The sequence below is a fragment of the Vulpes lagopus genome, chromosome 3 (genome assembly GCF_018345385.1).
Source record: "Vulpes lagopus strain Blue_001 chromosome 3, ASM1834538v1, whole genome shotgun sequence".
Taxonomy (NCBI): domain Eukaryota; kingdom Metazoa; phylum Chordata; class Mammalia; order Carnivora; family Canidae; genus Vulpes; species Vulpes lagopus.
In genome coordinates, this window is record NC_054826.1 from 47589195 (window position 1) to 47617185 (window position 27991).

At 42.4% G+C, this 27991-nt stretch overlaps 2 protein-coding genes and 1 pseudogene across 2 annotated transcripts in view; all 3 read left to right on the top strand.

The window, feature by feature from the left end:
* Positions 1-4357: 4357 nt before the first annotated feature.
* Positions 4358-18163, top strand: NPM1 (nucleophosmin 1). The gene is made up of 11 exons (XM_041750464.1): positions 4358-4586; positions 6604-6683; positions 7267-7386; positions 7709-7802; positions 8112-8218; positions 8326-8393; positions 10895-10952; positions 11287-11370; positions 12371-12472; positions 15559-15633; positions 17807-18163. Exons 1-11 carry the CDS (start codon positions 4529-4531, stop codon positions 17843-17845), a joined length of 885 nt encoding a protein of 294 aa, XP_041606398.1. The 5' UTR covers positions 4358-4528; the 3' UTR covers positions 17846-18163.
* LOC121488495 lies at positions 11460-11556 on the top strand (annotated as a pseudogene).
* Positions 18164-26019: 7856 nt separating the features above from the next.
* FGF18 (fibroblast growth factor 18) overlaps positions 26020-27991 on the top strand; it is a 33927-nt gene continuing 31955 nt past the window's right edge. The window contains exons 1-2 of the mRNA XM_041747066.1: positions 26020-26149; positions 26321-26357. Coding sequence (XP_041603000.1) covers positions 26118-26149; positions 26321-26357 — 69 coding nt within the window. The 5' untranslated portion in view covers positions 26020-26117. The remainder of the gene's footprint in view (positions 26150-26320; positions 26358-27991) is intronic.

Here is a 27991-nt window from a genome sequence, read left to right on the forward strand (position 1 = left end):
ATTCTTACCACCTATGAAGTGTTCTTGTCAAGGTGCACATGAATCTGGTAAAGCCTCTACAACAGAGCTAACAGAACTTTCTGCAGTGATGTAAATGTTTTTATGTGCTATCCAATACATGGGTATTGAGCACTTGGCCAGTGAGACTGACAAGCTGACTTTTAGATTTTAGTTAATTTTAACTCATTTAAATTCAGGTAGCCACATGTAGTTAGTGGCAACAACTAACCATTTGACATAGCAGCTATAGATCTGACTACTAACTTATAAAAAATATAGGGGATAAAGGCATATGTTAAGTGACAACATGTTTCACTGCATAATGTGTAGACCTTGTTTGCATCCTTGTTCAAACAAACAAACCATGAAACAATCAGGGAAATGTGAACTGGATAATTCATTTTAGTGATTATTGGGCAGCCCAGGTGGCTCAGCGGTTTAGCACCTTCAGCCCAGGGCCTGATCCTGGAGATTGGGGATTGAGTCCCACATTGGGCTCCCTGCATGGAGCCTGCTTCTCCCTCTGCCTGTGTCTCTGCCTGTCTCTCTCTGTGTGTCTCTCATGGATAAATAAATAAATCTTTTAAATCTTTAAAAACAACAACAACAACAAAAACAAAAAAACCCAATCCAGTAGAGGGGAGATGAGTAGTGGGAGGGTATATATGAAACAAGTTTAGTTATATGTTGATAACTGTTGAAGCTGAGTGATAGGTATATGGGTATTCATCATAATATTCTATTTTTGTGATGTTTGAAAATTTCCATCACAAAATGTGTTAACAAATGAAGAAATAAATAAAATCTGGAATTAAAACAACTGCAAATATGTATGTCCTATGGACTATTAAGTAACCCTGAGAAAGAAAGCAGTGGGCTTCAAATATTATATAATGGAAAGATAGGTAAGATACATTAAATCAAGAAGGGAAGTCGAGGAATAATTTCTATACTTTGAATGCTTATGTCCCCACAAAATTCCTGTTGAAATCTTAATCCCCATTGGTGATGGTATTAATAAGGTGGGGCCTTTGGGAGGTGGTTAGGTCAGAAAAATGGAGCCCTCATGAATGGAATTAGTTTTCTTATTAAAGGGATCCCACAGAGCTCTTCTACCATGAGGAGACGACAAGAAGTCTGTGATTTGGAGAACTTCACCGGATCACACTGACACCCTGATCTTGAAAATCTGGCCCCGGAAAGTGAGAAATAAACTTCTGTTGTTTATAAGCTACATAGTCTGTACTGTATTTTGTTATAACAGCCCAAACAGGCTAAGACAATAATATATAAAGTGTGACTCTATTTATGTAAACAATAAAAAAGATGCAGTTATGTGTATATGTTTGTAAGCAAATAGCTGCCCTTTTACTGTGCAAGTCCATTTCTTAGAATATATTTGTGAAAGTACTTTTGGACATCCATAAGGATATATGTACAAGTATTCTTACTGTATCACTCTGATCCAGCTGCCATAACAAAACACCACACATTGGGTGGCTTAAATAACAGAAATTTATTTCTTAGTTTTTAAGGCTGGGTTAGGGTGCCTGCTGATTCAGTTCCTGGAAAGAGTGCTCTTCTGGCTTGCAGATGGCTGCCTTCTCCTACTACTCACACAGCTGAGAGAGACAACAAACTCTGATGTCTCTTCCTCTTCTTTAAGGGCACCAGCCCTATAAAATTAGGGTTTATATTTATGACCTCATTTAACCTTTATCACTTCCTCATAGGCTCTGTCTCCAAATACAATCACATTGAGGGTTAGGGCTTCAACGTGAATTTGGGGGGGACATAGACATTCAGTCCATAATATTTACTAAAACATTTTTTTAAGATTTTATTTATTTATTAATGAGAGACAGAGAGAGAGAGAGAGAGAGAGAGAGAGGCAGAGACACAGGCAGAGGGAGAAGCAGGCTCCATGCAGGGAGCCTGACGTGGGACTCCATCCCGGGTCTCCAGGATCACGCCCTGGACCAAAGGCGGCGCCAAACCGCTGAGCCACCTGGGCTCCCCTAAAACATTATTTCTTACAGCAAAATTATGGAGATAATTTTAGTGTCCATCAATGGAGAAATGGACAGGTAAATTATAACATGTTCATATTATGTACTAATGTAGGGGGGAAAATATGTTTTTAAGTAGTTTCCAACATGGGGCTTGAACTTACAACCCTGAGAAGAGATCAAGAGTCAGATGCTTAACTGACTAAGCCACTCTGGCACCCCTCCAAAATATATTCTTGAATAAAGCAAGCAAATTGAAAAAAATAACTTGAACAATATATGAATCACCCACATTAAAAAAGATACAATAGACCCTCCTCTCTCCATATAGATGGATAGGTAGGTAGACAGTCTGGAAGGAAAAAAATCACACACAACTTTTTTTTTTTTTCACACACAACTATTAATGGTGACTAACTTTTGGGTATAGGAATAGGAATATGGAAAGAGGGGCACTTTTGCTTTTCCGCTTTGTATAGGCCTAAATAATTTTATTTTAAAAAGTGAGCATTCGTTACATTGTAAATATGAAAAAAAAATGCGATTTTTTAAAACTGCTTGATCCCATGAGATAATATGTAGACTAGGTGCTTAAGATATTTAGAAAACAAATGTATTTGTTTATATAACATGAGATATGGTTCCTATATGGCTCAGGCTCTGTGCAGAGCTGCATCTGAATCATGGTCCAGAATCCAGAAAGGAGTACAAAGTAGTTCCAACTCATACTTCCATCGGCTCAAAGAATACTAACCTCTCTCATCCTCCACTCTCCTGTATCTCTTCCTAAGAGTTTCTCATGTTTTGTTTTTTTTAAGATTTTATTTTTAAGTAATCTCAAATCCTCTGCTGTAGTCCTTTCTCCCTTTTCTCTGCCTTTCTCAGCTCTTTACTTATATATCCTTTTAAGTCTTAGGATTTTCTCTAGCAATTGGCCATACTCTGCATCTCAAAAGATCCAAGAACTGGACTGGTGAAGATGCTTCTCCAGTTGGGGGTGGGGAACAATTAGTTCCCATTCACATATTAGTTTCACTGATTTCTCCAAGATAATTAGGGGAATCCTTAAAAATCCTCCAGTGCCCAGGGGCTCCAGGGCAGGGGCATCGTCAGTCAAGATGTAGCTTGTTTATAACTAATTTCCAGGCTCACTTCCAGTCTAATCGAGGTCAATGCATTTCTTGTAAATCATTTGTTTTCTTCACAGGCCAGAACAGTCTTAGCAACGTTAAAATTAGGAACTGCACTGCCTGGGGGCACCTGGGTGGCTTAGTGGTTGAGCTCTGCATTGACTCCTGGGATGGAGTCCTGCATCAGGCTCCCCACAGGGAGCCTGCTTCTCCCTCTGCCTGTCTCTGCCTCTCTTTGTATCTCTCATGAATTAACACACACACACACACAAATTATATATATATATCTATCTCCACAAAACTGCATTGCCTCTGAAACCGGACCCAGGCACATCCCTCCAAACTCTTAGAGGGATGTTAGCATTGGACTTTGAGCTAGAGCATCCTGTCCTATAGCTTCATTCATTTGGACACTTGGCCCGTTTCCTCGTCTCCAAACAAGGGATACTCACATCTGCCTCACGGGATCTTACACGGGGAAGTATTGTGGGTACGTGGCCCTTTTTAAAATCTTGTGTCTGGAGAGATCAACCAGGCTTGGTTCCCGCCCTGCTCATTTGGAAGAGGCTCACTCAGTCCCCCTTAGGCCCCCAGATGACATAAAGATGAGGGATTTCAACTTCAGAGATGTTTACTCAGCAAGGAAAGAGCTATAAAAGCAGCTGAATACGTCGGGACAGCAGCTACATCTTTTCTCCCCAACAAGGCATACCCAGTTATCCATGGTCTCTGGCACCTGAAGCTTTAACTTTGAGGAAACAATGAACTCTGAACCCAAGCCTTCAGGTGAGTCAAAATCCCGAGGTGGTTCTGCCTGCCTGGAGGCCTGAGAGGCACGAAGTGATGGGGAAAGGTGAACCGAGCGGCTCTCTGGCTCTCTTACAACCGGCTCGCCCTCCATACCTAGCACAGCCAAGGGCTGCCGCCGCCATTTTGCAGGGTGGGCAGCGCAGGCTCCCGGCGCTGGGCTGGCGGGTCGGAGCCGGAGAGGACGTGGAAGGGTGGGAGGGGGGCAGCGCGCGCTACCAGGGGAGAGCGCGCGTGCGCACAGCGGCCGCGGCGGCGGCGGAGGGGTGGGGCCGGGGTACGAGTGCGCGTGCTCCGTGGGAGCCCGCGAAGTACCTGGAGGAGGTGGGGGGCGAGGTAGAAAGGAGTGGAGTTGAAGAGCGCTTGCGCGGGAGGGCGACCGTCAGGGGAGGGGGGCTCCCGAGCACGCGCGCGGAGACGGGACTTGGAAAGCTCTCGCGAGATCTTCGCGGTGCTATATATGTGCGCAGGGAGCCCGCGTCCTTTCCCTGCTGTGATTCCGTCCTGCGCGGCTGTTCTGAGGAACAGTAGTCGTGTGTCTCCGTCCGCCTTCTCTCCCACCTAAGTGCGTGCCACCGCCCCATGGAAGATTCGATGGACATGGACATGAGCCCCCTGCGGCCCCAGAACTATCTTTTTGGTAAGTGCAGGGGGGTTGGGGTGAGGCCGGGCAGGGCCTGGTGGCTTTGAGGTGGGGGGGGGGCGGGAATCCCACTGAGGCCTGGGCTGGGAGGGTAAGCCAGGCAAGCTGGAGGCCTGAGGGAGGGAAGAGAGCCGCCGAGGCCCTGCCCCGTAAGAGATGGGAGGTCCAGAGAGGAGCACGAAGCGGTGAAAGGAGGGGCGGCCTGAAGCCTTGGGCAGGAACGATCCCAGGCCCAGGGCCTGAGGTAACGTCGAACCGACCGGCTGAGGGTTCGGCTTTGCTTGGGGGCACGCGGTAGAGCCACGGGCTTGATTTTCTCTTGAGCTGTGTGGTTTCGTATAGGCTTGGGATTCTTGGCCGGCGTCTTTGATGCAGGGCCCCGGCTTGGTCCTGGAGGTTGAGGGAGTCCGCGGTGTGGGGCGTGGGCTTCCTTTCTGGGGGAAAGGGTATTTAGAGCCTGGCGTTGTCCTTAGGCCTCAAGAGTGCGGAGCTTCAGGGCCGAGTTTCAGCCCCGGTGCCTCGGCCCGTTGCGGGGGGAGGGGAGGCGCGGCCGGGCGTGAGGAGGCCGCAACCGCTGGGAGCACGTGGTTGCCACGTGGTTGGGGGAAGGAGGGGGTGTGGGCACTACATCCGGGTCTCCCTGGTGGCTTGTCACCACGGAGCGTGGCATCCTGGGGCTTAATTGAAGCTGTTGGGCGGGAAATCTTACGTGAAGAGGCTGGTAGAGCCAAGATTCTGGAAGTCTTTGTTCAGTCCTTAACATCTGTGATGGCAGTTCTCATTTATAGAGCACTTGTTAAAAAAATCTCACATTGGTTGGTAGATTGAACCAGCCCAATTTGCACATGACTGATGCTCAGAACTGAAGGCTTGAGGCTTAACGAGGGCTTGTACTTGTAGGTAAATAGTGGGTAGATCTAAACCAAGACCTTTGCTTCTAGAACTGGTGCGTTGATTTTTGGAGGGAGGCTGGGGGAAACAGCCTTCTTGTGGCGTTGAGCAAACAGCTTTTTTGAAAAGATGAGAAATTTGTGTGGGGTTCAGTAAGAGCTGGTACTGTTTTTGGAATCTTCCCCTCCCCTCTCCAGAAAGCAGTTACATACATAGTAGAGAGGCCAGCTTTGGTTTTCAATCTTAGTGAAATTGTCAGAAGCCCTATCTTTGTCAGACTTTGAAGTAAGTGCAAATCCTGCCCCCACGTTTCTTTATATACCATGCTGAGATTTGTTAATTGAGGTAACATTTAGGCATTAAGTACCAGTAACTGTTAGAGGGCAATTAAATGGAGTCCTTTAATTAAAAGGTTATTCTGATGGTACTTGAAACAACTTGCCTATTGATGGGATGGGAGCGGGTAACTTACACCATATGTTACGGCTTTTATTCCTAGTCCTTTTGAATTGCTAGGGTTTCTGGTCAATTTATACTGTATTTTTGTGTTAATCTTTTCTATGGGAAATATCCCTAGGATATATCTATTCTTAAACGTAATTTCTAAGCATAAAGTACATCATTTCTGTTAACTTCAAAGATGGAATATTGACCCCTCTAGCAAGTTTTGGGTCTTTTACATCTGTAGTTTATGTCCTGTGAATACAGGCTGTTCTTGTAGTTTGTGTAACCATTCTCATTTCTAAATTGGTCACTTCTCTTTCTTAGGCAGGTAATTAGTCCTTTTTAAAGTTTATCAATATTGTACATTAGACTTAGTTTCAGATACTGCCAGATCCAGATTTACTAGATCTTTGAGCTTGTTTCTATCTAGAAACAACTAGAGTGTAGTTGAAAATGAAATAGTATAGTTGGAAAGTGGAATTTATAAAGCCCTGTATAAATATTATGTGATGTTTCTAGACATTGCTGTTCAAGAAATCCAGGAAGAGCTACCTCTGCATTGCCTACTGATAGCTAGAATAGTGGGAAACTTGGTCACAAATTAACTGTTACCTTTCGGTTATCCTCACTTAAGTTTCAGTGTCATTTTTCTCTGTTGCTTTTTTCCCTTGATTTACAGGTTGTGAACTAAAGGCTGACAAAGATTACCACTTTAAGGTGGATAATGATGAAAATGAGCACCAGTTATCTTTAAGAACGGTACTGAAACTTTCCAAAATAAACTACTTGACCTTTCTTGATTCCAGCCTATTCCTATTTGTGTGACTTATCATTTTCATAGTAGTATTGTTTATAACTGAGTGTTATAAATACGTGATCATGTACCTGTACTATAAAACTTGGCATCTTTACTTTTCATTTGGTAATGTGAAGTTGAGTCACACTACTGTTCAACTTTCCATATTTGTGTACTTTGCCTCTCTGGCTGCATTAGAAAAAGCCCTTTAGGGCAGTGATAAATCTTTTTTTTTTTTTTTTTTTTTTTGTTCTCCATAGTGGGGCCTGCAGCCTTACTGCCTAACTTAGAATAGGTGGACAGTAGACGTTAGGTGGTCCATTCTGTGGGTAGCAGATAAAACTATGCCATTAAATATATTTGCTGCGTTTGTTCAAATGAAAAATTGATGGGCAAGGCAACCTAAAACTTGAAGACGACATTGTACACAGATAAGTTTTCTGTTCGTGGTAATAATAGGTTTATAATTGCTTAGTTTTTTCTTAGAAGGCAAATTTTGGGGGGATTGTAAAATAGGAACTTAATTTAAAGTATTTTTGTTCACAGGTCAGTTTGGGAGCTGGTGCAAAGGATGAATTGCACATTGTTGAAGCAGAGGCAATGAATTATGAAGGCAGTCCAATTAAAGTCACTCTGGCAACTTTGAAAATGTCTGTACAGCCAACGGTAAGGGCACTGAGACTTTTGGATTTTATGTCAAGGTCTAATTGTATTAAGGTAGGTGTTGTTTAGGTTACACCAAGGACTTAAAAGGGGGAATTTCCTTTGTTTTTTTTTTAGTAGCAGCTGCATCACTGTGGGGTTGAATGATCAACTCTTGAACATATTGGTTTGCTATTTGTCAGAGGTGATAAAAGAGGTTTGCTGGTTGGTTCATTTGGTTTATGAATTTGCCTGTAATGCCTGTCTAACACAAACATATTTCTAGGTCTCTTATGAAACAGGTTTTTATACCAAACATTTAACCTTAAAAGTTTATCATTTTTAGGTGTCCCTTGGGGGCTTTGAAATAACACCACCTGTGGTCTTACGGTTGAAGTGTGGTTCCGGTCCTGTGCATATTAGTGGACAGCACTTAGTAGGTATGTTATTAGGTATTATGCTATTTATTCTCTTGTTTCCAATTTGAACTTTGTAATGTGTGCTAGATCTACTGTCTTTATAATTGTTTAAATGGAGATTATCACTAGAAAAGGTTTTGTTTTGTTTTTTTGAAAACCGAGTAGGAGTCCTGAAAATTACTTTTTAAAAAATTTCTGTTCCCTATTTGCTATTTTTCTAGTAGAATCTTCATTTTTAAATGCTCATTACTGTATGCTATGCCCTTTTTTCCCTGAGTTCTTGCTTATTGGTTGAATTCTAGTAGTGGCTAATAAATAAACTTGTTCTAGCTGTAGAGGAAGATGCAGAGTCAGAAGATGAAGAAGAGGAGGATGTGAAACTTCTTAGTATATCTGGAAAGCGTTCTGCCCCTGGAAGTGGTAGCAAGGTTCCACAGGTATAGGTTATCTTATCCTGGCCTTTAGTTTTGGTGATTAAGATCAGCACTTGCTCATGGGTACATATATGTACGTATTTTTATATGAACTTTTTTTTTTTTTTAAGAAAAAAGTAAAACTTGCTGCTGATGAAGACGATGATGATGACGACGACGATGACGACGATGATGAAGAGTAAGTGATCTTAGAAGCTTGACAGTTGTATGGAGAGTAGTTTATGAAAATTACAATCTTTGAAATTAAGCAATACTTAAAAAGGGTAAATGGTCATTGGCTGTTGCTTTGAATTAAATTAGCTGAATTAAAAAATGCTGGCATTTAAGAGCCTTTAAAATGCTGCAGTGTGGGACAGCTGTGTAGCTCATAAAATGTTTTTAAAAAAAGTTTTAAAATGCGGTGTGTTGCAAATTTTCAAAAGAATATGCGGTGTTTCCCAAATGTATTTGACTAGATTACTTTTTTTCCTGAGGAAGATTTAATAAACACGTGATGACAAGTCTGCTGGTAAGATTTTTTACTAAACAGTATATAAGTGATCTGGGTAGAAAGAATCCGAATGGCTCCAGCGACATTTCATTTTGTAAGTTGTCACTTAATGATTTTTTTATCCCACAAAGGATTTTGGCTAATAGTTCATTGGTTCTTACTGATAAAATGAGATTCTGAAAGATAGAAGATTTTCATGAAGGATTTAAGATTTTTTGGGAAACGATTTGATGATAGGTTTATTAAACTTGATCAGGCTAAGGTAAATTTAATATTTATTCATGAGAGAGAGGCAGAGGGGGGGAGAAGCAGGCTCCCCGCTGAGTAGAAAGCCTGACTGGAGGCCTGATCCCAGTGTCCTGGGATCTTGACCTGAGCAGAAAGCAGATGCTTAACTGAGGCACCCAACTACCCCTTTACTTGTCTTGATATACTGAGTTGTCAGAAAACAAAAAAGCTCTTAACAAGTTCCTTTTCAGAAAGAATTCACAAGTACTTTCTCCCGTTCTGTGGGTTGTGTTTTCACTTGAGTGTGTAATCCTTTGCACCAAAGTTTTTAATCATCCAGTGTCATATTAGCTTAATTTTTTTATGTTTTTAATGATTTATGGAGTCCAGTTTGTTTATTTTGATGCTTGTGTGCTTTTGGTGTTAAAATAAGCCATTGCCAAATCTTCTGAAACCTTTATTATATGTCTTATATTTAAATCTTCGATCCATCTTGAATCCATTTTTGTATATGGTATGAAGTTGGGGACAAACCTAAATTCTGTGTGTGGATTTCTAGTTGTCCCAGCACTGTTTATTAGACGTCTTTCACCATTGGATGACAGTACTGTGTTGTTGAGAATCATTACGATGAATTATGGGTTTGTTTCTGGACTCTTTGGTTTTATTGATAAGTATCCTTAGGTGCTGGTAAAACAGTCTTGATTTCTGTTGCTTTGTAATTTTTGTGGGTTTCTTTTGAAAACACTTAAGTGCATCCTCCAATTTTGTTACTTTTTCAAGATTTTTGGCTGCTTTTGGGTTCTTTGAATTTTAATACAAATTGTAGGATCAATGTCTACAGAGAACCTGGGATTGTTAGGGGTGTGATGAATCGTGGATTAATTTGGAGAGTTGCCACCTTAGAATATTTCTCCTGATCTGTGAACATGTGTTTCTATTTAATTTCTTTAAACTACAACTTCCATTTTTAAGTTTTTTATCCACTTTAGTTGTAAGAAAATACAATATTATCTTAACCATTTTTGAAGTGTACAGTTGAGTGTTAATTATATTGTTGTTTAATAGATCCTAAAGTCTTTTCATCTATTAATACTGAAAATTTACTTAATGAAAACTCCTTTCCACCATTCTCCAACCCTTGGCTACCACCAATCTCCTTTTGGGTTCTATAGAGTAAAAGATTACTTTTGATGCCTCATTAAGTAGGATCATACACTATGTCTTTTCCATGACTGTCATGTTTGTTAGTATGTTCTCAAGGTTCATCCATGTGACAGGATTTCCTTTAAAACTGAATATTCTAGGGGCACCCAAGTGGCTCAGTCTATTGTGTCTGACTCTTGATTTCACCTTAGGTTATGATCCTCAGAGTCCTGAGGTAGAGCCCTGCATCAGGGTCCTTGCTCAGCAAAGGAAATCTCCTTGGGAGTCTCTCATTCTAAAGTCTTTTTTAAAAATCGCAATATTCTAATAACTATCCAAAAATCCTGAATATTTCCTTAAATATATAAATGATAATTTTCTTAGCATTTGTTAGTAGATATTTAGGTTGCTTCCACCTCTTGGAAATTGTGAATAGTGTTGTGAAGATGAACATGCAAATAGCTCTTTGAGACCCTTGCTTCCAATTCTTTTTGTCAATCCTCAAAAGTTTGAAATTCTTAACATCTTGATTGACTAAACTTGGAGTTTCATCCAGTTTTTACACAGGCTTATGAGTGCATTGGATCAGTAGTAGTGACTCCTTGTGAGGAAAAATTAGGGACACAAATCATGAGATTTCTAACTCTGGGAAACAGGGTTGTTTGTAGAAGAGAAGATGGGTGGGGGGATAGGGTAATTGGGTGATGGGCACTTGATGGGATGAGCACTGAGTGTTCTATGTTGGCAAATCGAATTTAAATTAAAAATTTTAAAAAAAAAAATTTTTTTAAAATAATGACTCATTTCATTTGTAGTGATGATGATGATGATTTTGATGATGAGGAAGCTGAAGAAAAGGCTCCTGTAAAGAAAGTAAGTACAACACAATGGTACAGGCTGACAGAAATGGAAATTTTTTAGTGCTTTGTTTTGTAGTTAACGAAAGCTCGTTTGGGAGGAGTTGTTGATCTTGTACTTAAATTAGTCCTGAATAGGATTTTAATCTTAAAAACTTTCCTAATAGTGATCTATTTTCTTTATCCTTGTGGTCTTCTCCCACTTTCATAGCCCTTAATACCTTTTGTCAGAGTGATTGTTTTGTCTTACCCTGACTGCTTTTGTTTAAGTGGTTTGGGGCTGTTTTACTTGGACTCATATGTCTGTTATGTGTAGGAGAGCATTGATTAAGATTAATTTCTAATTGCAGTCTATACGAGATACTCCAGCCAAAAATGCACAAAAATCAAACCAGAATGGAAAAGACTCAAAACCATCAACACCAAGAACAAAAGTAAGTGGCATACACATAAACCACAACCTTTACTGAAGTAATTAGAAGTTTTAATTGATATCTTAAAGTGCTAAAGTGTGCTTGTTGGTGTGCTCGCTTTGCATATATACTAAAATTGGAACAATACAGAGAAAAATAGCATGGTGCCTGGATGATATGCAAATTCATGAAGCATTCCATATTTTTGAAGGACAATCATTATATACAGTTTCGCTCATGTGAGGAATATAAAAAATAATGAAAGGGATTATAGGGGAAAGGAGAGAAAGTAAGTGGGAAATATCACGGTGACAAAACATGAAACTCCTAACTTTGGGGAACTACCAAGGGGTAGTGGAAGAGGAAGTGGGTGGTGGGATGGGGTGACTGAGTGACAGGCACTGAGGGGGGGGGGCACTTGAGGGGATACGCACTGGGTATTATTATACTATATGTTGGTAAATCAAACTCCAATAAAAAATACATATATAAAACATTGTGTTTGTTGGTGGAGGATCCATCCTCTAGTGGAGGATGCCAACAAAAATTTTTTTATTGCACTATAGACAGATGTGTCCTGTAAGGTGTTCTTTAAAGTATTTTATGGCATAGAGTTTTCTCAACTCTGGCTGTGTACTCTGGCTGTGTACTAGCAACTTAAAAGAGCCACAGTACCCCAGCTTGGAGATTATTAGAAGCTATGGGATGGGCTTAAGGCATATCAAGGTACATTTACTTGCTTCATTCTTGGGGCCTTCTGGTTTCAATTTTGATGGTGTACAAGTGTAGAACTGATCTGATCTGATGTTGAATATAAAAAGCTCAAACTATTCTTGTTTTTATTCAGGAATGACATATTAAGAATAAGAAACAATTGTTGAGATGTTTATTTAAAACAACTCTATTTTTTACAAGGAAGGATTGTAAATAAGAATGATTTTCTTGAGAAAATCCAGTTAGGTAGGATGGGTCGTAAGAGACACCCCTTTATGTCCTTTTGAAACTTAATCTTTTTTTTCAGGGTCAAGAATCTTTCAAAAAACAGGAAAAGACTCCCAAAACACCGAAAGGACCTAGTTCTGTAGAAGACATTAAAGCAAAAATGCAAGCAAGTATAGAAAAAGTGAGTATAAAAGGATCTTAAAACCTAGATGGTTTTTTTTTTTTTTTTTTTAAGATTTTATTTATTCTTGAGAGACACAGGCAGTCACAGGCAGAAGGAAGAACAGGCTCCATGCAGGGAGCCAGCCCGATGTGGGACTGTATCCTGGGACCCTAGGATCACACCCTGAGCCGAAGCAAACACTCAACCACTGAGCCACCCAGGCGTCCTGTCCCTCTTTTAGAGTAATACCATTGTGATGGCTTTGGAACTAGATTGTTCCTTACTTTTTTAATCTTGATATACCTGCCCCTTTTGTGCTATGCTTTTTCTTTTTTCAGAAACATTGTTTTTTGCATTCATTTCTCACCTTGACATTTTTGTGTGTGTGTGTGTGTACTTGAAGTTACATATATATTTACTTTTTTTTTATATATAAAAGAAAGACCAGTAAGTTGGTTTTAAGATTCATTCTGACCTTAGATGTTAAAAGGAGTTCAGTGAGAGTAGTTTTTCTTTTTTTAGTTGTAAGATGCTATAGAACCAGCAGAGGGCGTTTGAGTCTTCTATAAATTTACAGGCTGTGGGAAAAGTGGAAATTGCTTGGTTGCTGATGGGTTAGTTACAATGATTATGCATGACTGATTTTAGTCAAACATTTTCCAACAAATTTGAATCTTTATTTGCTCTTTTTTTTTTTTTTAAGATTTATTTATTTATGATAGGCAGAGAGGCAGAGACACAGGAGGAGGGAGAAGCAGGCTCCATGCCAGGAGCCTGATGTGGGACTCGATCCTGGGACTCCAGGATCGCACCCTGGGCCAAAGGCAGGCGCTAAACCGCTGAGCCACGCAGGGATCCCTTTATTTGCTCTTTATTCCAAGATATTACCAGTTATAGTAATATCTTGAATCTCTGAACGCTTATATTTAGTTGCCATTTTGTCTTAAATAATAGAAATGTGAGAAGAAATTAGCTCTCTTCCTGCTACTTACTTGATTGAGAAACTAAGCTTACTAAACCTAGTAAACTTGGACTTCAGAGTAAAGATGGGATGGTGAGGAAAAGTTGCTGACTCTTTGTTTCCCCATGTTTTTCCTTTGCTTTGTAAGTTTACCTGGTTTCAGTAAATTTTTTTGTGCAGTGATGAGTCAGTTGGGAAACCTTTAGAACCACAATGTGTTTGTTGGTTTTTGCTTTAGTACTACTGTATACCTTTCTAGCTTCTGGTATCACTGTTTTATTTTTATCCCTTGCATACAGTGCTAAAATGACATTTTTTAGATTCCCCCCCCCCCCCATTTTAATATGGTCCTATCTCCTTGGTTTAATTACAGGCGAATTGAACAGTCCTGGGCACTACTGGTAAAATAAACCCAAAGCTGGGGAGAGAGGAAAAGGAGAGACAAATATAGTCCATACTGACTGTCATCAACAATCCAGACTGAAGTCTCAAATCCCTTTCCTGTTTTGCCACCCACCCACACCCCCTTCCAGGCTGGAAGCAATCTCATTCTTGATCTCCTAAAGCACTTTTCTTTTGACTGCTGTGATTCAGTGACCCTTTACACTTTGCTTTCTATGATTTGCGCATTTGCTTTACCTCTTTGGCCATGTTTTAATCGCCTTTGTGTCTCCCTAGCTGCTCAATAAATATTTGAATGAATCAAATAAGAATGTATGTGACGATAATTTAAAAATGGAATTTACAGTGAGGTTTATTTTCTAGGTTACAGAGGCAATTTAAGGATCTTAACCATCCTTCTGATCTTAACCTATTTTGTGCCTTGATTCCTTTGGCATTCTGAAACCTTGCTCTTGTTAAAATGCATAGAAGATTTAGGTTAAAAGGAAAATTAAAATTTAGTTACAAAAAGAGGAAACAAAAGGTTTATATTTAGTATTAAGATAATTCAAAAGTAGTGATGAATATGAACACATCAAGATATTTGCAAGATATTTGCAGTAATTGCAGCGTTTGAAAGTGTTTGGCGATGAACTATTTTGAAAATGAGTTGTATTAATAATCTTGTGATTTCTTCCCTGTGTCCATAATTGAAGGAGGTGCCAAGTTTTGGTTAGTGAAATGTGGGACTAATTTTTTCCCCCCATTCGACTTCATATATGCCCTGAACTGACTGACTCCCAGGTTACGGTTGTGCTGGATCTAGGTTCTTAAGTATTAAGTGATTAAGCAATTTTGATTCTTTGTATATGGTACTCAAAAAGGGGTATAAATTTGCATTTGGTTCTGGGTACTATATAGTAGAGCAAGCAGTCAAATTGGCATATTTGAATTCCTGAAGAGTATCAACTGTAGCTTATGTTCTGTGTTTTTAGAGTGGTTTGAGAGAATTTAAAACTCATGAACTTATTTATAGATTTATAGGAGTACTATGAAAGACCTAGGTTCCCCCCCCCCTCTTTTTTATTTAAATCCAGTTTATATATGGTTTATTAGTTTCAGAGGTAGAGCTCAGTGATTAGTCTTAGATAATACCTAGTGCTCGTTACATCACGTGCCCTCCTTTTTTTTTTTAAGATTTTATTTATTCTGAGACACAGGCAGAGGGAGAAGCAGGCTCCATGCAGGGAGCCCGATGTGGGACTCGATCCCAAGTCTCCAGGATCACACGCCAGGCTGCAGGCGACACCAAACTGCTGCGCCACCGGGGCTGCCCTCACGTGCCTTCCTTAATGAAAGACCTAGGTTTTATTTTTTTATTCTTGTTTACTTATTTATTTAAAGATTTTATTTTATTCATTTATTCATGAGAGAGCGAGAGAGGCAGAGACACAGGCAGAGGGAGAAGCAGGCTCCATGCAGGGAGCCCCACATGGGACTCAATCCTGGGACTCCAGGATTACGACCTGAGCTGAAGGCAGCGCTAAATTGCTGCGCCACCCAGGCTGCCCAAGACCTAGGTTTTAAATATTGTTACCAGTAGGTGTTTCTGGGCCTAAAACCAAAGTATTAAAATGAAGAGTTGAAGGGACAAAGAGTGAACCAATGATCCACATAATAGCATGAGAATCTGTGAGGAGTTTCATAGTATCTCAAAAACAGTATTTCTGTACTTAACATTATTAATGCTTTTGTTTCCTAGGGTGGTTCTCTTCCCAAAGTGGAAGCCAAGTTCATCAATTATGTGAAGAATTGCTTCCGGATGACTGACCAAGAGGTAACTGAATTTTTAGGAGATGTGACTAAATCCTAATTTTTTGTGACTTATTTATGATTTTTAGTTTAAGTGTTGGCTTCTTTTAAAAGGTTCCTAACCACAAACAATACTTCAGATTAAATACCTGGAAACTTGTAAGAATTTGAGAAGATAACTCTAGTACATTTTTCTCCGGTTTTTCTATAAAATTATCTCTTGGTTACTGAATTCACTTTACTTTTGGTACTCTGTTGGCTAAGGAAATCATCTGATTTCCTTGCTGCTCCATTTGAGTACTTGTAGTCTGGACTTCTGCTTTCTTTTGAGTTGGCAGAGAAGACCATTTTCTCTGTAGATCTTATAGGAAGCACATTTTGCTGAAAACAACCTGAGGTATAAAATCTGGAAGCAAGAAGCCAAATTGTAGTAAATATTCAAATATTAGCTTGAGTCAGCTGTTGAATTTTATATTTCTTAAATGCTATTTTCTCAATAGAAAATTCATGATTTACTTTAATGGTTGTATTTATGGTTGCTGACTCAGATTGTAAAGGAAAATGTAAAAAGGTAAGGTTGCAAAGGCACCTTTGTATATGTAGAACATTCTGTGTTAATTGTTTTTTTGTCAAGAATCCCTATACCTCAACTTTATTCAGTATGAGCTACTTTTCTGCCAGTTACCTAGTACTTACATGACTTAAATGGCAGCACTACTTTGGTCCAGTTTGAAGTATTGGTGAGTTCAGTCTTTATTGATATGGCTGTGAGATGAAATTCAACTTAACACTCTTCTATAAGAGACTGTTCTGTACTGTGTGTATTAAACCCCAAAATGCAAGTGTGAATTCTGTGAAGTTTCTGAACAGTAGACATTTGTTAAAAATCCTTGTGAAACCAGAGTATGCAATTGTTGCAATTGTTCTGTATTGCAAATAGTGGAAAGTAAGATGTGAATCTGCATATACTTAACAAGGAAGTATAAGACAAATGATTTCTCCCAGTTAGTGTCAAAGACCATGGTAAAATAAGATTTGTGGTTAAGAATTTAGGGAAAGATAATCAAAGTTGTGAAGGCCTTCCACACAGTATTAGTCTTGCAGCTGAAATGACTGAACTCACTGCTATCAGAAGTATTTTCTGAGTCTAAAACTGAAAGCCTATTTTCAAGTGCAAGGATGAAATACTAAGGAATAGTTCAGTTTACTATTACAGATACTCAAACTGTAAATGCCTCATGTTTTTTTGACATACCTACAGATAACAGGTCACAATGTATAAAATTTTTCATTGCTTATGCAGTGTTTCTTGTGAAAACTGCTTATGGGGATTTGGCTAGTAAAAACCAATTTAAAGTGGTTAATAAAATAAATTGAGACTGTCATTTGAAGAATGATTCTTACATGGATGTTAATACTAGCATGAGAACAAGTTACAGATTTCATGTGTTAAAGGACAGAACAAGGATGTTCTTTTTGTCAGTTGACATTTTGAATCCTTAGATTTTAATTTTTTTTTTTTTTTTTTTTTTTTTTAAATTTAGGATAGTCACACAGAGAGAGAGGCAGAGAGACATAGGCAGAGGGAGAAGCAGCCTCCCTGCACCGGGAGCCCAACATGGGACTTGATCCCGGGTCTCGAGGATTGCGTCCTGGGCCAAAGGCAGGCGCTAAACCAGGGTGCCACCCAGGGTTCCCTGAATCCTTAGATTTTAAGAATGAAGAGCAGATTATGTCTTGAAAGATGGGTGTTAAGTGCTTTAACAAATCAGATAAGAGCAAATCTGAGTAGTTAATCTGGTTTTAAGTAGTTTTTAGTATGTGTTCCATAATCTTAGATAAATGTATTTAACTGTTCTATATTTTTATGTACTAAATCTGGCAGCTCTAAAGTATAGGACATTGAGGCAACATTTGGCCAAACTGGCCTCACCTCTTCCATTTTGTTTATCTAAGCTGTTAAATACATACTAGTACCTCTGCCTACAAAGATTGACATGTTATGCTTGATTTGAGGTTATTGAAATTAAATTCTGAGTATACATTTCCTTGAAATTAGTTCTTAATTATCTGGAGTTAACCTTTTTGGTGGTAGGATGAAAGATAGATACATTGAACTGTACAAAGAGCTGTGGTTTAATTTATTGGTGTCTATGAAGTGTTGTGGTTCTTTAACCACATTTTTTTTTTTTTTCCAGGCTATTCAAGATCTCTGGCAGTGGAGGAAGTCTCTTTAAGAAAATAGTTTAAACAGTTTGTTAAAATTTTCCGTCTTCTTTCATTTCTGTAACAGTTGATATCTGGCTGTCCTTTTTATAATGCAGAGTGAGAACTTTCCCTACCGTGTCTGATAAATGTTGTCCAGGTTCCATTGCCAAGAATGTGTTGTCCAAAATGCCTGTTTAGTTTTTAAAGATGGAACTCCACCCTTTGCTTGGTTTTAAGTATGTATGGAATGTTATGATAGGACATAGTAGTAGTGGTGGTCAGACAAATGGAAATGGTGGGGAGACAAAAATATACATGTGAAATAAACTCAGTATTTTAATAAAGTAGCACTGTTTCTCTTTCTATTATTTACTCTTATACTTTGTCGAAGAAATAAATGTACTTAGTTAAAAGTATCAAATTAATATCCTGAAATCCCGAGAAACAGTCCCTGCCCTCCCCCTCCAAATAGTTGTGCTTCTCAGTTGTGCTTCTCTATTTTTCATTTAATGCTTAAAGTTTCCTACCTCTTGATAACAGTGATAATTATGACCATGCAAGTGTGTTTTCAAATGTTTAGTCAGACCACCTATCCACTTAAACCCAGTTTTTACTGGTAAAATCTGGCATGTTGAATACCTTGCAGCTGCTTTTCTCAACATGGGCTCTTCATCTGAACCAGAACAGAAAAATGAATTCTGTTGACTGTTTTCTCAATTTGCCCAAAATAGCACATAATTTATACATTTTTAGATCCACAGGGGAAAGATTAATTTATTGCAAGCGGTGGTTACATGAGGACATTCAGGGGCTAATCTTTGGTATCTTTTTATCAATTTTACCACATGCTAATTACATGACATTTGTAGTTAGATTCTATTGCTCCTTTTGTTTTACCGTGGTGTCTCCAGTAGTTTACCAATACATGGAGGAAATTTTAATTGTGCCTCTTGGCTTAGTCTCTTGCCATTTTCAGGTGTTCTTTTGTATAGGACCAGTTTTCCTGAGAACTGATTAAGATTGGCCTATTGCTGGTCTTCTGAAATTCTATAATGTGTCTTGTTCTAGGCCCTGGGTAGTAGATTGGGTCTGTTCTCCATACTCTCCCTGTTTGGGGCCATTATCTCCTGCTTAACTTCTATCTGTTCTTGGGCCTTTGGTTTCATTCTCTTGGATGTTCCTTACCATTCCTTTTTTAAACTTCTAAGAGAAAAGACTTTAATATCTTCAAATTTGTGTTGGTTTTATTTTTATTGACTTCAAATACTCTTCCTTGGGTGTTTGGGGACGTATTTAATCTCTTTTCACCCTGTGCATTGTTTATGCTTTCTTTTCTTTTTTTACCCTCTCAGTCTCTTTATCTTTTATATAGATGAAGAGGATTGCTCTTGTTGATTAGGCTGTAGTTCCAGATACATTGATGGGAATGAGCAGATACCTATCTGCCTTTTAATCTTTAAAGTGGTTTTGTTAGAGTAACATTTTTTATTTTATTCTTTGAAGTAGGCTCCACGTCCAGTGTGGGTCTTGAACTCATGACCTTGAGATTGAGAGTCAGATGCTCTACAGACTGAGCCAGCCAGATGCCCGGAGAGTAACCTTTTTGGAGGGTGGGAAGGGTTGATAGTAATACGCTCTTTCTAATGCTACTTGCCAGGCTTCAGGTGTCCTTTCTAGTCATTTACTTTAGGTTTTGATTTTCTTCATTGATTATTCAGTTTCCTCTCCAGAGTGTCCTTATAGCTTCTCTTTATTATATCTTTAATGGAGATTCAGTTGAAAATGGCAAATGTTCATTGTTCTTAATTTCACTGGAAAGTACTATTTTATTTTTATTTTTTTTGGAAAGTACTATTTTAAAGGACGTTTTTATGCTTAATGTTTTAAAAAAAATTGATAGAATTCCAAAACGCTTAACCTGCGCACAAATTTGAAAAAGTTACTTGTGTTAAATAGTGCCACAGAGTGCTATCAAGAAGTAAATATATTAAAGTTGAATCATTCCTTTCCTAGATAAACTGTTTCATATCACAGTATGTGATGATATAGGAGTATATTAGGAAATTAGTTACTTAAAATGTTCAGAAGTAGAAGTATACTTGGATTATAATGTCTTAAAATATAGGTCTGATACATTTATAATTGGAGTCACTTTCTGTAGAATTTTAACCTTTGACTTTAGCTGATGGGTAATTAAGTAACAGGAAAACCAAAGGGACTAGGACTATTCTTCATTCTAAGAGAAAGCCAGTTGGCCTTACTGGTGGTCTTGTTCTTGCATGTTAAATAAAGCTAATCAGATCCATCTTTGAAAAAGTTTACAGGTGATAGGGCATGCTTTCTTGTGCCTCCAGTCACTAGTAGTCTTGTAACTAGACCTCAGCCAACTAATAAATATGGTAATCTGAAAATTGAGCTCCTAGTCTTGTGACTAGAAATTCCTCATTAAAAAATGTTTTGTGCTGTGTAAACTGTTAAGTGAGATTGGCTATACTTAGATCAATATTGGTTTAATTGCTAAAAATAAATATATATATATAAGGTACTTAGGGATAACTAAAAAAAGTTCAAAGCATTTTTTGTTTTCTAGGACTAATAAGGGAAATACATAATTCTTTTCCTTTGTCCCTAGTACTAATTTTCAAAATTTATTTAGAGAATGAGCCAGCATGGGGCAGGGGGAGAGAAAGAATCTCAAGCAGACTCCCCACTGAGCAGTGAACCTGAGAAGGGACTTGATCTCAAAACCCTTGATCATGACCTGAGGTGAAATCAGGAGCCAGCCCCACTTAACTTACTGAGCCACGCAGGTGGCTTCTAATCTGGATTCATAGTGATAGAGGGACCTGTGAGAGAATATTCTTCATTTGAGGGATTTATAATAGATGTACCAAGAATAATTCCTTTTTTAGAGTACTTTTTGATTGAATAATTGTATTTCCCTTAAGCCAGTCTGCTGAAGATGAATGTTTAATGGCTTAGTTCTTGGCAATACCATTCACTATTTTTGCAGGCACTTACTTTAAAATCCCCACTTGTATTACTTCTGTACCTGACTTGAAAAACAAATATTTTAATATTTTCATTTACCAATTTTCAGAATGCTGGGTTGATGTTCTAGCAACTTATTGAAACTAGTGAGTTTTAAGTATCCTGAATTCAAAATTTTTATGTATTTTTTTCTTTTACCTTTTTTTTGGCAGATGGAATCCCCTTTTAACTTGTTTCTGCTACCACAGATTCCAGTACGATAGCTTTTTGCTTTCTAGTGTGAGAAAATGTTCCAGGTTCATCTTCATTTTCTTTGTCAGACCTGGGATGATACATTTCTTTTTAAAAAAACGAATGGCAGGGGTGCCTGGCTGGTTCAGTTAATTGTGTCTGAGTTGTGAGTCCTGGTCTTGGAGTCCTGGGATCAAATTCCAAGTGAGGCTCAGCAGGGAGTCTGCTTGCTTCTCCCTCTCCCTCTGTCCCTCCTCTCCATTTATGCTTGCTCTCTTTCTCAAAATATTTTAAGATAAGAAAGAATGGCAGTTAGAACCATCTGGGTAAGTGGTGCTCAATTAGCTTAACTTTTAGACCCTTTGGAAAAGCAACAGGGGAATTGTTAGCATTTGGTGGGCAGTGATGGATGGCACTTGTTGGGTAACTAGGGGAAGCTTCTCTCATTTGATATCTTAATCATGTAAGGTTGCACTACCTAAGTTTCAACCACAAGTTAATGAGGCCATTTGGGGAGAGCAGATCCAGCTGTCTAAATGGATCCATGCAAATACTAGGTTTATAGTGTGTCACAAAGCTGCAAGAAGCTACTGTGTGGTCTTGACAGCCAGTAGCTTAATGAGGGGAGAGAAACCGTCTAAGGTGTGGGGCTTCTGTTTGAAATGTTCAAGTGAAGTTGAGGGTCACATACACTGAACCTCTGAATAAAAGGTAGTGGTCTGGGCTCTGGAGATAAAGGGTTAGTTTTTTTTAAAAATTTCAGTATAGCTAATGATAAAAGGGTTAATGTTACTTCAAAAAGTCCAAGGCTACCTTCCAGGCAGTTCTTGCTTGCCAAAGAGCCAGTTCCCTGACTCATGAGTTTGGCAGTGGAGGTCCTGTTTAATGCTGTGAAAGTTCTAAGAGCTGGTTTTGAGAAAAATTGAGAGCCTCGTCTGCCTAAGGGTCTGTCCACTCTTATTAAAAACTACTGTCTAAAAAAAAAAAAAACTACTGTCTACTCTTATTAAAAACTACTTTGTCCTGCTGAAGGCTTGAGGTTCCATCTGTCCTGTGTTCTTAGGCTGGGGGTTCTCCTATCTTTCTGTATCCAAAATACTTGTATTCTACAGACTCCCTGAATCTTAAACTGGAGAGAATTGGAAAGTAAGTGTCAGATTGAGGTGCTAATTCACTTTCACACTTGAAAAAGATAGGAGTGACCTAAAACATTTAAATATATACTGTGTCCCAGAGTTCTGAGTATTTAGGATTAGTGAGCAAAACAGCTGCCCTGCGGGGCTTCTATCCCATTGCACTAGCAGTCAGTATACATTCTTGATTCCCTTTAAAGTTTTAGTTCCACTCAAGACAATGGTTTACAGTTTTGGAAAATGGCAAGTTCACTAGCTTACAGCTAGGAATTACATCCAATTCCACACAGCCATCCAGCCCAAGCTACAGTTGCCTGGACTGGTAATAAACTCCTTGGCCTCCCTACTGCCACAGTTTGAGCATTCCAATTCACTTTTTACTTTAGCACCTGTGGTGAGCTTTTGAAAAGCAAACTCCAGGTTGCTTGGGTGGCTGTCTGGTAAGCCTCTGTCTTTGGCTCTGGCCCTCAGGTTACAATCCTGAGGTCCTGGTGTCCAGCTTCTCCTCCCTCTGCTCCTCCCCCTGCTTTTATGCTCTCTCTCTCTCTCTAATAAATGAATAAAATCTTATAAAAAAATTATTTTGACTTAGTTTCAAAGTCTGACAGACTAGTTGCCGCACAAATTAGTATATCCACACTGTTAGGTACTACTTGGCAATAAAAAAACTGATAAAAACAACAAATGAGGATGAATCTTAGAAACATGCTGAATAAAAAGCTGGACACAAAGTAGTACCTAACACCTGGTTCAATTTATGTTACACTAGAATCTAGTGCCAACAAATTAATGTTAGTTTGGGACCAGGGATAGGTGGTGGGAAGGATGCCTTAGGTGTTTACATAGATCTGTGACAAACTCGGAGCACACTTAAAACTGACTTAAAAATTGTACATAGTGCCCTTTAAAAGGGCCTTTAGCTATCTATTGGCCTCCGAGAGTCTATGAGGCATGATAAGTATTTGCCTGTTTTCACCCTGAACTGCCACTCGTCCCTGGCTAATCCTGCCTTTTTCTACTTGTAGGCACTTGATGTCTTTTGCTTGCAGTATTCCTTTGTGTGGCTAGTTCTCACCTTTGCTGCATAGTCTTAAGTATTTACTAAGAGGTGTTCTCTGTCCCATTGGTATTATTCAAAGCACCCATAAGCTAGAATTTATCTCTTGACTGCACTTACTGTGCATTTTCCCTAAAAGTGAAGTGGTTTGTTTTAGAATAGGACCTTGTCTTAACCCCTGGCCTGACAGGATTGATACATTGTCGAATCAATGAGAAATAGCCACCAGATTAGTGGTACATACTGTTCTATGAATGTCAAGTTCTAGTAGGAAAACCTTAAAGGAAATCATGTATATACAGTAAGTAAATAGGTATGTGGAAACTAGACTTGAGGTATAAATAGAAGATATGACCTAAGTGACTGGATTTGGAAGTCCAGACATCCTGGTTGGACACCTCTTCTACTATTAACTTGAGAATGATCCTGCCTCCCTACTTGATGAAATTGTAAAGAAAAGTGAAAATCTGAGAATCATAATTATGATTATTAGTAATCGCTAAAACTTTTTGGAGCCTTCATTATGTGCCAGACTCTGACCTCATTCAGTAACTGAAAACTCTTGAGTTGTTACTGTTCTTAGCTATGGTTTGTAGATGGAGAAGCAGAGTGTCAGACTGCTACTTGCTGGAATTTATACGTCAATGTTGGAGGCAATATTCAAATCCAGGATTTCTGACTCTTGAATTCATGCTCTTACTCAGAACTGTTCTCTTGACTGGACTTTTTTGGTCAGTCTTATTTGGATGATAGTCTTATTTGTGAGGTTGACAAGATATACTTTATCTGAACATTGAAAAACTTGGAAGCATTTTAATGTTAGAACATAGTCATATACCCATTCCATTTAAAAGTAATAGTAATAGTATGGCAAGACCAATCCTGGCAATGAGAATGTTCTGAGTATATTCCGCACACAGGAGCTTTCCCGGTCACCCAGCATCTAGAATTCAGAAGGTTTTCTTTCTACTCTTGTGTCCAATGGTGAAACAGGCGGCCTGTTTAAGAGCCTCAACTTTGAAAGGGAACCTCAAGAGCTTGCAGGGAGGGCTGGTACTTGGAACAGTTATTTCCTGTTTGACAGCAGCTACCTCAGTTTATGCTCTAGTGAAATGGGGTTATCAACCACTGCCAGTGACACCAGGTTTTTAACCAAATAGTATGGATTCCTGAATTTTGCTTTTTGAGTTTCTTTCCAAATATGACTTCTCTGTTAGCATCAGGTCAAAGGACAACCTGACTGACTGTTGGAGCTCTAGAGAGTGAAGCAGTTGCATAGGACAAGAACACCTACATTTTGAAGTTGGTAGAAAGGACAGGAGTGATGCCTCTGAAGTGGGGAAAGGTGATGAGAAGAGATGTGCTCATCGGAGCCCTGCTTAAAGGAACTAAACTGCTTATTCCAACGGAAGCAAATCTCAGCCGGAGATTTGGGCCTAGTGGCCGGAGGAGGGCCTAGAGTGGTCGCTGACCAGAGTCCTGCTGGTTGCTCCCCTTGGCCCTCCCGGGCTGGTGTTGCAGCGACGCCCCGAGGCCGCTAGGTGGCAGCCGCGCGTTTCCAAAGCTGGCTCACCTACCGGGAGCCCGGCTGGGAGCCGGAGAACGGACCGAGAGCTCCGGAGGGGGGCGAGGGAGAGAAGTCCTGGAGACCCCCTCCCCCGCAGCGGCAGGGACAGAGATCAGCAGGGCTCTCGTTTGGAGTGCCTGCCGTCCGAGAGGGCATCTGGGACACGCCACGGCCCTGCGTGGACTCGCAGGGCGGGCTAAAGCGAACTCCCTTAGACGGAGCCGCCCCGGGGGCTGGGCCTGACCCGCCCCTCCGGGCTCCACGCTGGAGCGCCAGTGGGTGTGAGTGAGTGCTAGAAGCGAATGTGGATGAGTGAGGACGCTCCGCGCCTAGCTGCGTTCTTGGGGACCGCCGCCTTCCCAGCGGGGGCATCACTGCGCCCGGGCGCAGAGCTCCGACGGCTTCGGCGCTCACCAGCTCCAGCCTCGCGGGCTCGGCCCCTTCGGAGCGGCCGGTCCCGTCGCCGAGAGTCTGAGCGCCTCCCTCCAACCCCGAGCCGCCAGGAGGAGGAGGAGGAGGAGGAGGAGGAGGAGGAGGAGGAGGAGGAGGCAGTGGAGAGGCCGCGGCAGGCAGGCAAGCAGGCTGGGCCGCCTTTGATGTGGGCGCGGCGCACCCAGCCGAGCTGAGCGCCCGTCCGGCCGCGCCCCGAGGGGGGAGCCCCCGGGCCCCGCATCCTCATTGTGCCGACTCGGGCCCGGGCCCGCCCCCGGCCCCCCGCCCCCTCGCCGCCCGCGCGTAGAAAACGCCCCGGCCGCCGCCAGCGGTGGGAGGCGGCGATGCGCACGGCCGGAGAGACGCGGAGGAGGAGACATGAGCCGGCGGGCGCCCAGACGGTGCGGCCGTGACGCGTTCCCGCCGCAGCCTCGCGCCCCGGCCCTGGAGCGCTGACCCCTGGCCCCGCACAGCCCCGCGCCCCGGCCGGAGATCGCGCCCCAGCGCCCAGCCCCGCCGCGCATGCTGCCCCCGGAGTGACCCGAGCAGCCGCCTCCCGCGGACGCCCGGACGGCCGGCGGTCAGCAGTGAGCGAGCTTCCTCGCACGGCCACCAGCCGGGCGCCCCCTGCACAGCGGCGGCCGCCCCGTAGCCCCCGCGCCAGCCCGGAGGGCGCAGCGCTCGGGAGGAGCCGCGCGGGGCGCTGATGCCGCAGGGCGCGCCGCGGAGCGCCCCGGAGCAGCAGAGTCTGCAGCAGCAGCAGCCGGCGAGGAGGGAGCAGCAGCAGCGGCGGCGGCGGCGGCGGCGGCGGCGGAGGCGCCCGGTCCCGGCCGCGCGGAGCGGACATGTGCAGGCTGGGCTAGGAGCCGCCGCCTCCCCCCCGCCCAGCGATGTATTCAGCGCCCTCCGCCTGCACTTGCCTGTAAGCGCCCGCGCGCGGGGCTGCCTACCCTGCCTGGCCGTCTGTCCGTGTGCCTGTGACTGTCTGCCCGCCCGGCCGTTCGTCTGACTTTCCGACTGCGTATCCGTCTGTCTGTACGCGCGCCCCCCTCCTTCAAGTCCCACTGACCACCTCTCCATCTCTCTCCCGCAGGTGTTTACACTTCCTGCTGCTGTGCTTCCAGGTACAGGTACGTAGGGTCCCGACTCCGACCTCCCCCTGCCCCTGCCTCGCGGTACAGGTCGACCCCCTCCGCTGGGCCGCGCCCCCTCCCTGTGCCCCACCCCTACTGGGCGCCGAGCCCAGTGCACCTGTTCCCAGGGCGCCAAAGGGCGGCTCCGCGCGCGCCCTGCGCCGGCGGGGGACCAGCCTAGGGCCAGGGGCTCTGCTGCAGGGCTCCGACTGGCGCGGCCCCTGTCGGCCTGGGCTGGGAAGAGATCCGTGGAGCCAGCGGGCTCAGCCGCTGCAGCGTGCCCGGCTCCAAGCGCCTTGCCTGCCCACAACCGGCGAGGAGTTGCGACCTGGGGGTTTTTTCTGCCAACCGTCCCTTAATATCTCCGCTCGCTCTTCCAAACAAAAAGGCTCCTTTGAGCCGAATGGATTTTGAGTCCAGGGAGAAAGCTTCAGTTGTAAATTACTCTGTGGTTTCAAAGGCGTTTGCAGGGGAGAGACGGAGAGAGACAGAGACAGGGGCGAGAGCCTGGTCTAGGAGAGACCCGATGAGAGGTAGCAGAGACGGGCGCTTGGGCTGAGGGGCCGTTGCCCATGAAGCCGCTCCGGATCGGGCCACGCTCCGCACACCCTCGCCCAAGGTGGTGCAGCCCTCGGCTGGTTCCCCGCCTTTGCTCCCCGCTCGCTCGCTCTCTGTGAATCAGAAGAGGGCTTGGCGCTCAGCCTGGAAAGCACTTGCTAAAATCTGATCTGTTACTTCAGCAGCTTTCAGACTCGGGAAGGTCTTGGCACGCAGACAGTTGGAACGCTCTGGCTTCCAAAGCCGTGGAAATGAAGGAAGGGGCGGGGGGCAGAGAAAGAGAAGAGGGAAAGGAGGGAGAGACTTCAGACCCGATTAGAACCAGACCAGGGCTGCCTCAGCATGGGGGGGTGGGGGGTTGCAAAGGGAAGGGGAATAGGAAGTGCCAGCTGCCCTAGCCCCCCACCCACCTAGAGCTGCAGGGGAGGGGCCTTAGGAGGAGCTGGATTGGGGCCAAAAGAGATTATCTGCCCCTTCCCCCTCTGAGTTGAAGGCAGGTGTCCTCTCGGGGTTAGAGAGGATGCTTAGGTTTTAGCTTTTTGGGCTCCAGTGGTGCCCCCAAAAGAGCCTTGAGCAGGAAAGATGGTGGCTTTCCCAGCTTTATGGCATAAGGAATGTTGTGTGTGTTGAGTACTGTTGAGACTCCGCAGCCTCTTTCAGTGTTTGGTGTGGTGGTGGGTCTGCTTACTTCTCCTTCCACTCCTGGGAGAGGTTCGTTAACCATCAGAATAGACATTGGGCCCGGGGAAGCTAGTTGGGGCTGGGGGCTGTGAGGATGGATGGATGGATGGATGGATGGATGGATGGACGGACGGACTGATGGCTTCTTTCCCCCAGCCTTGGCCAGGCTGAGGTCCCCAGTGACTCCTTGAATCAATATAACTGAAGTCAGTAACTTAAAACTGGCTGTTTGCCAAAGCAGATGTGACCCTGTGGTGGTGGGGGCAGGGGTGGGGAATGGCCGGTGTCAGAGAGAGAGGCCAGTGCCAGGCATGGCCTGTCTGATTTGCAGCTGAGTCCCCAAGCAGAGGGCAGGCCCCCGGGGTCACTCCAGGGGATCTGCTTGCCTGACC

What these genes read in the sequence shown, in the direction of transcription:
- NPM1 (XM_041750464.1), top strand. Translation starts at nt 4,529, where the DNA reads ATGGAAGATTCGATGGACATGGACATGAGCCCCCTGCGGCCCCAGAAC. An exon ending in ACCAGTTATCTTTAAGAACG is followed by an intron (nt 6,684 to 7,266) that starts GTACTGAAACTT and finishes TTTTGTTCACAG; the next exon opens with GTCAGTTTGGGAGCTGGTGC. An exon ending in GTGGTAGCAAGGTTCCACAG is followed by an intron (nt 8,219 to 8,325) that starts GTATAGGTTATC and finishes TTTTTTTTTAAG; the next exon opens with AAAAAAGTAAAACTTGCTGC.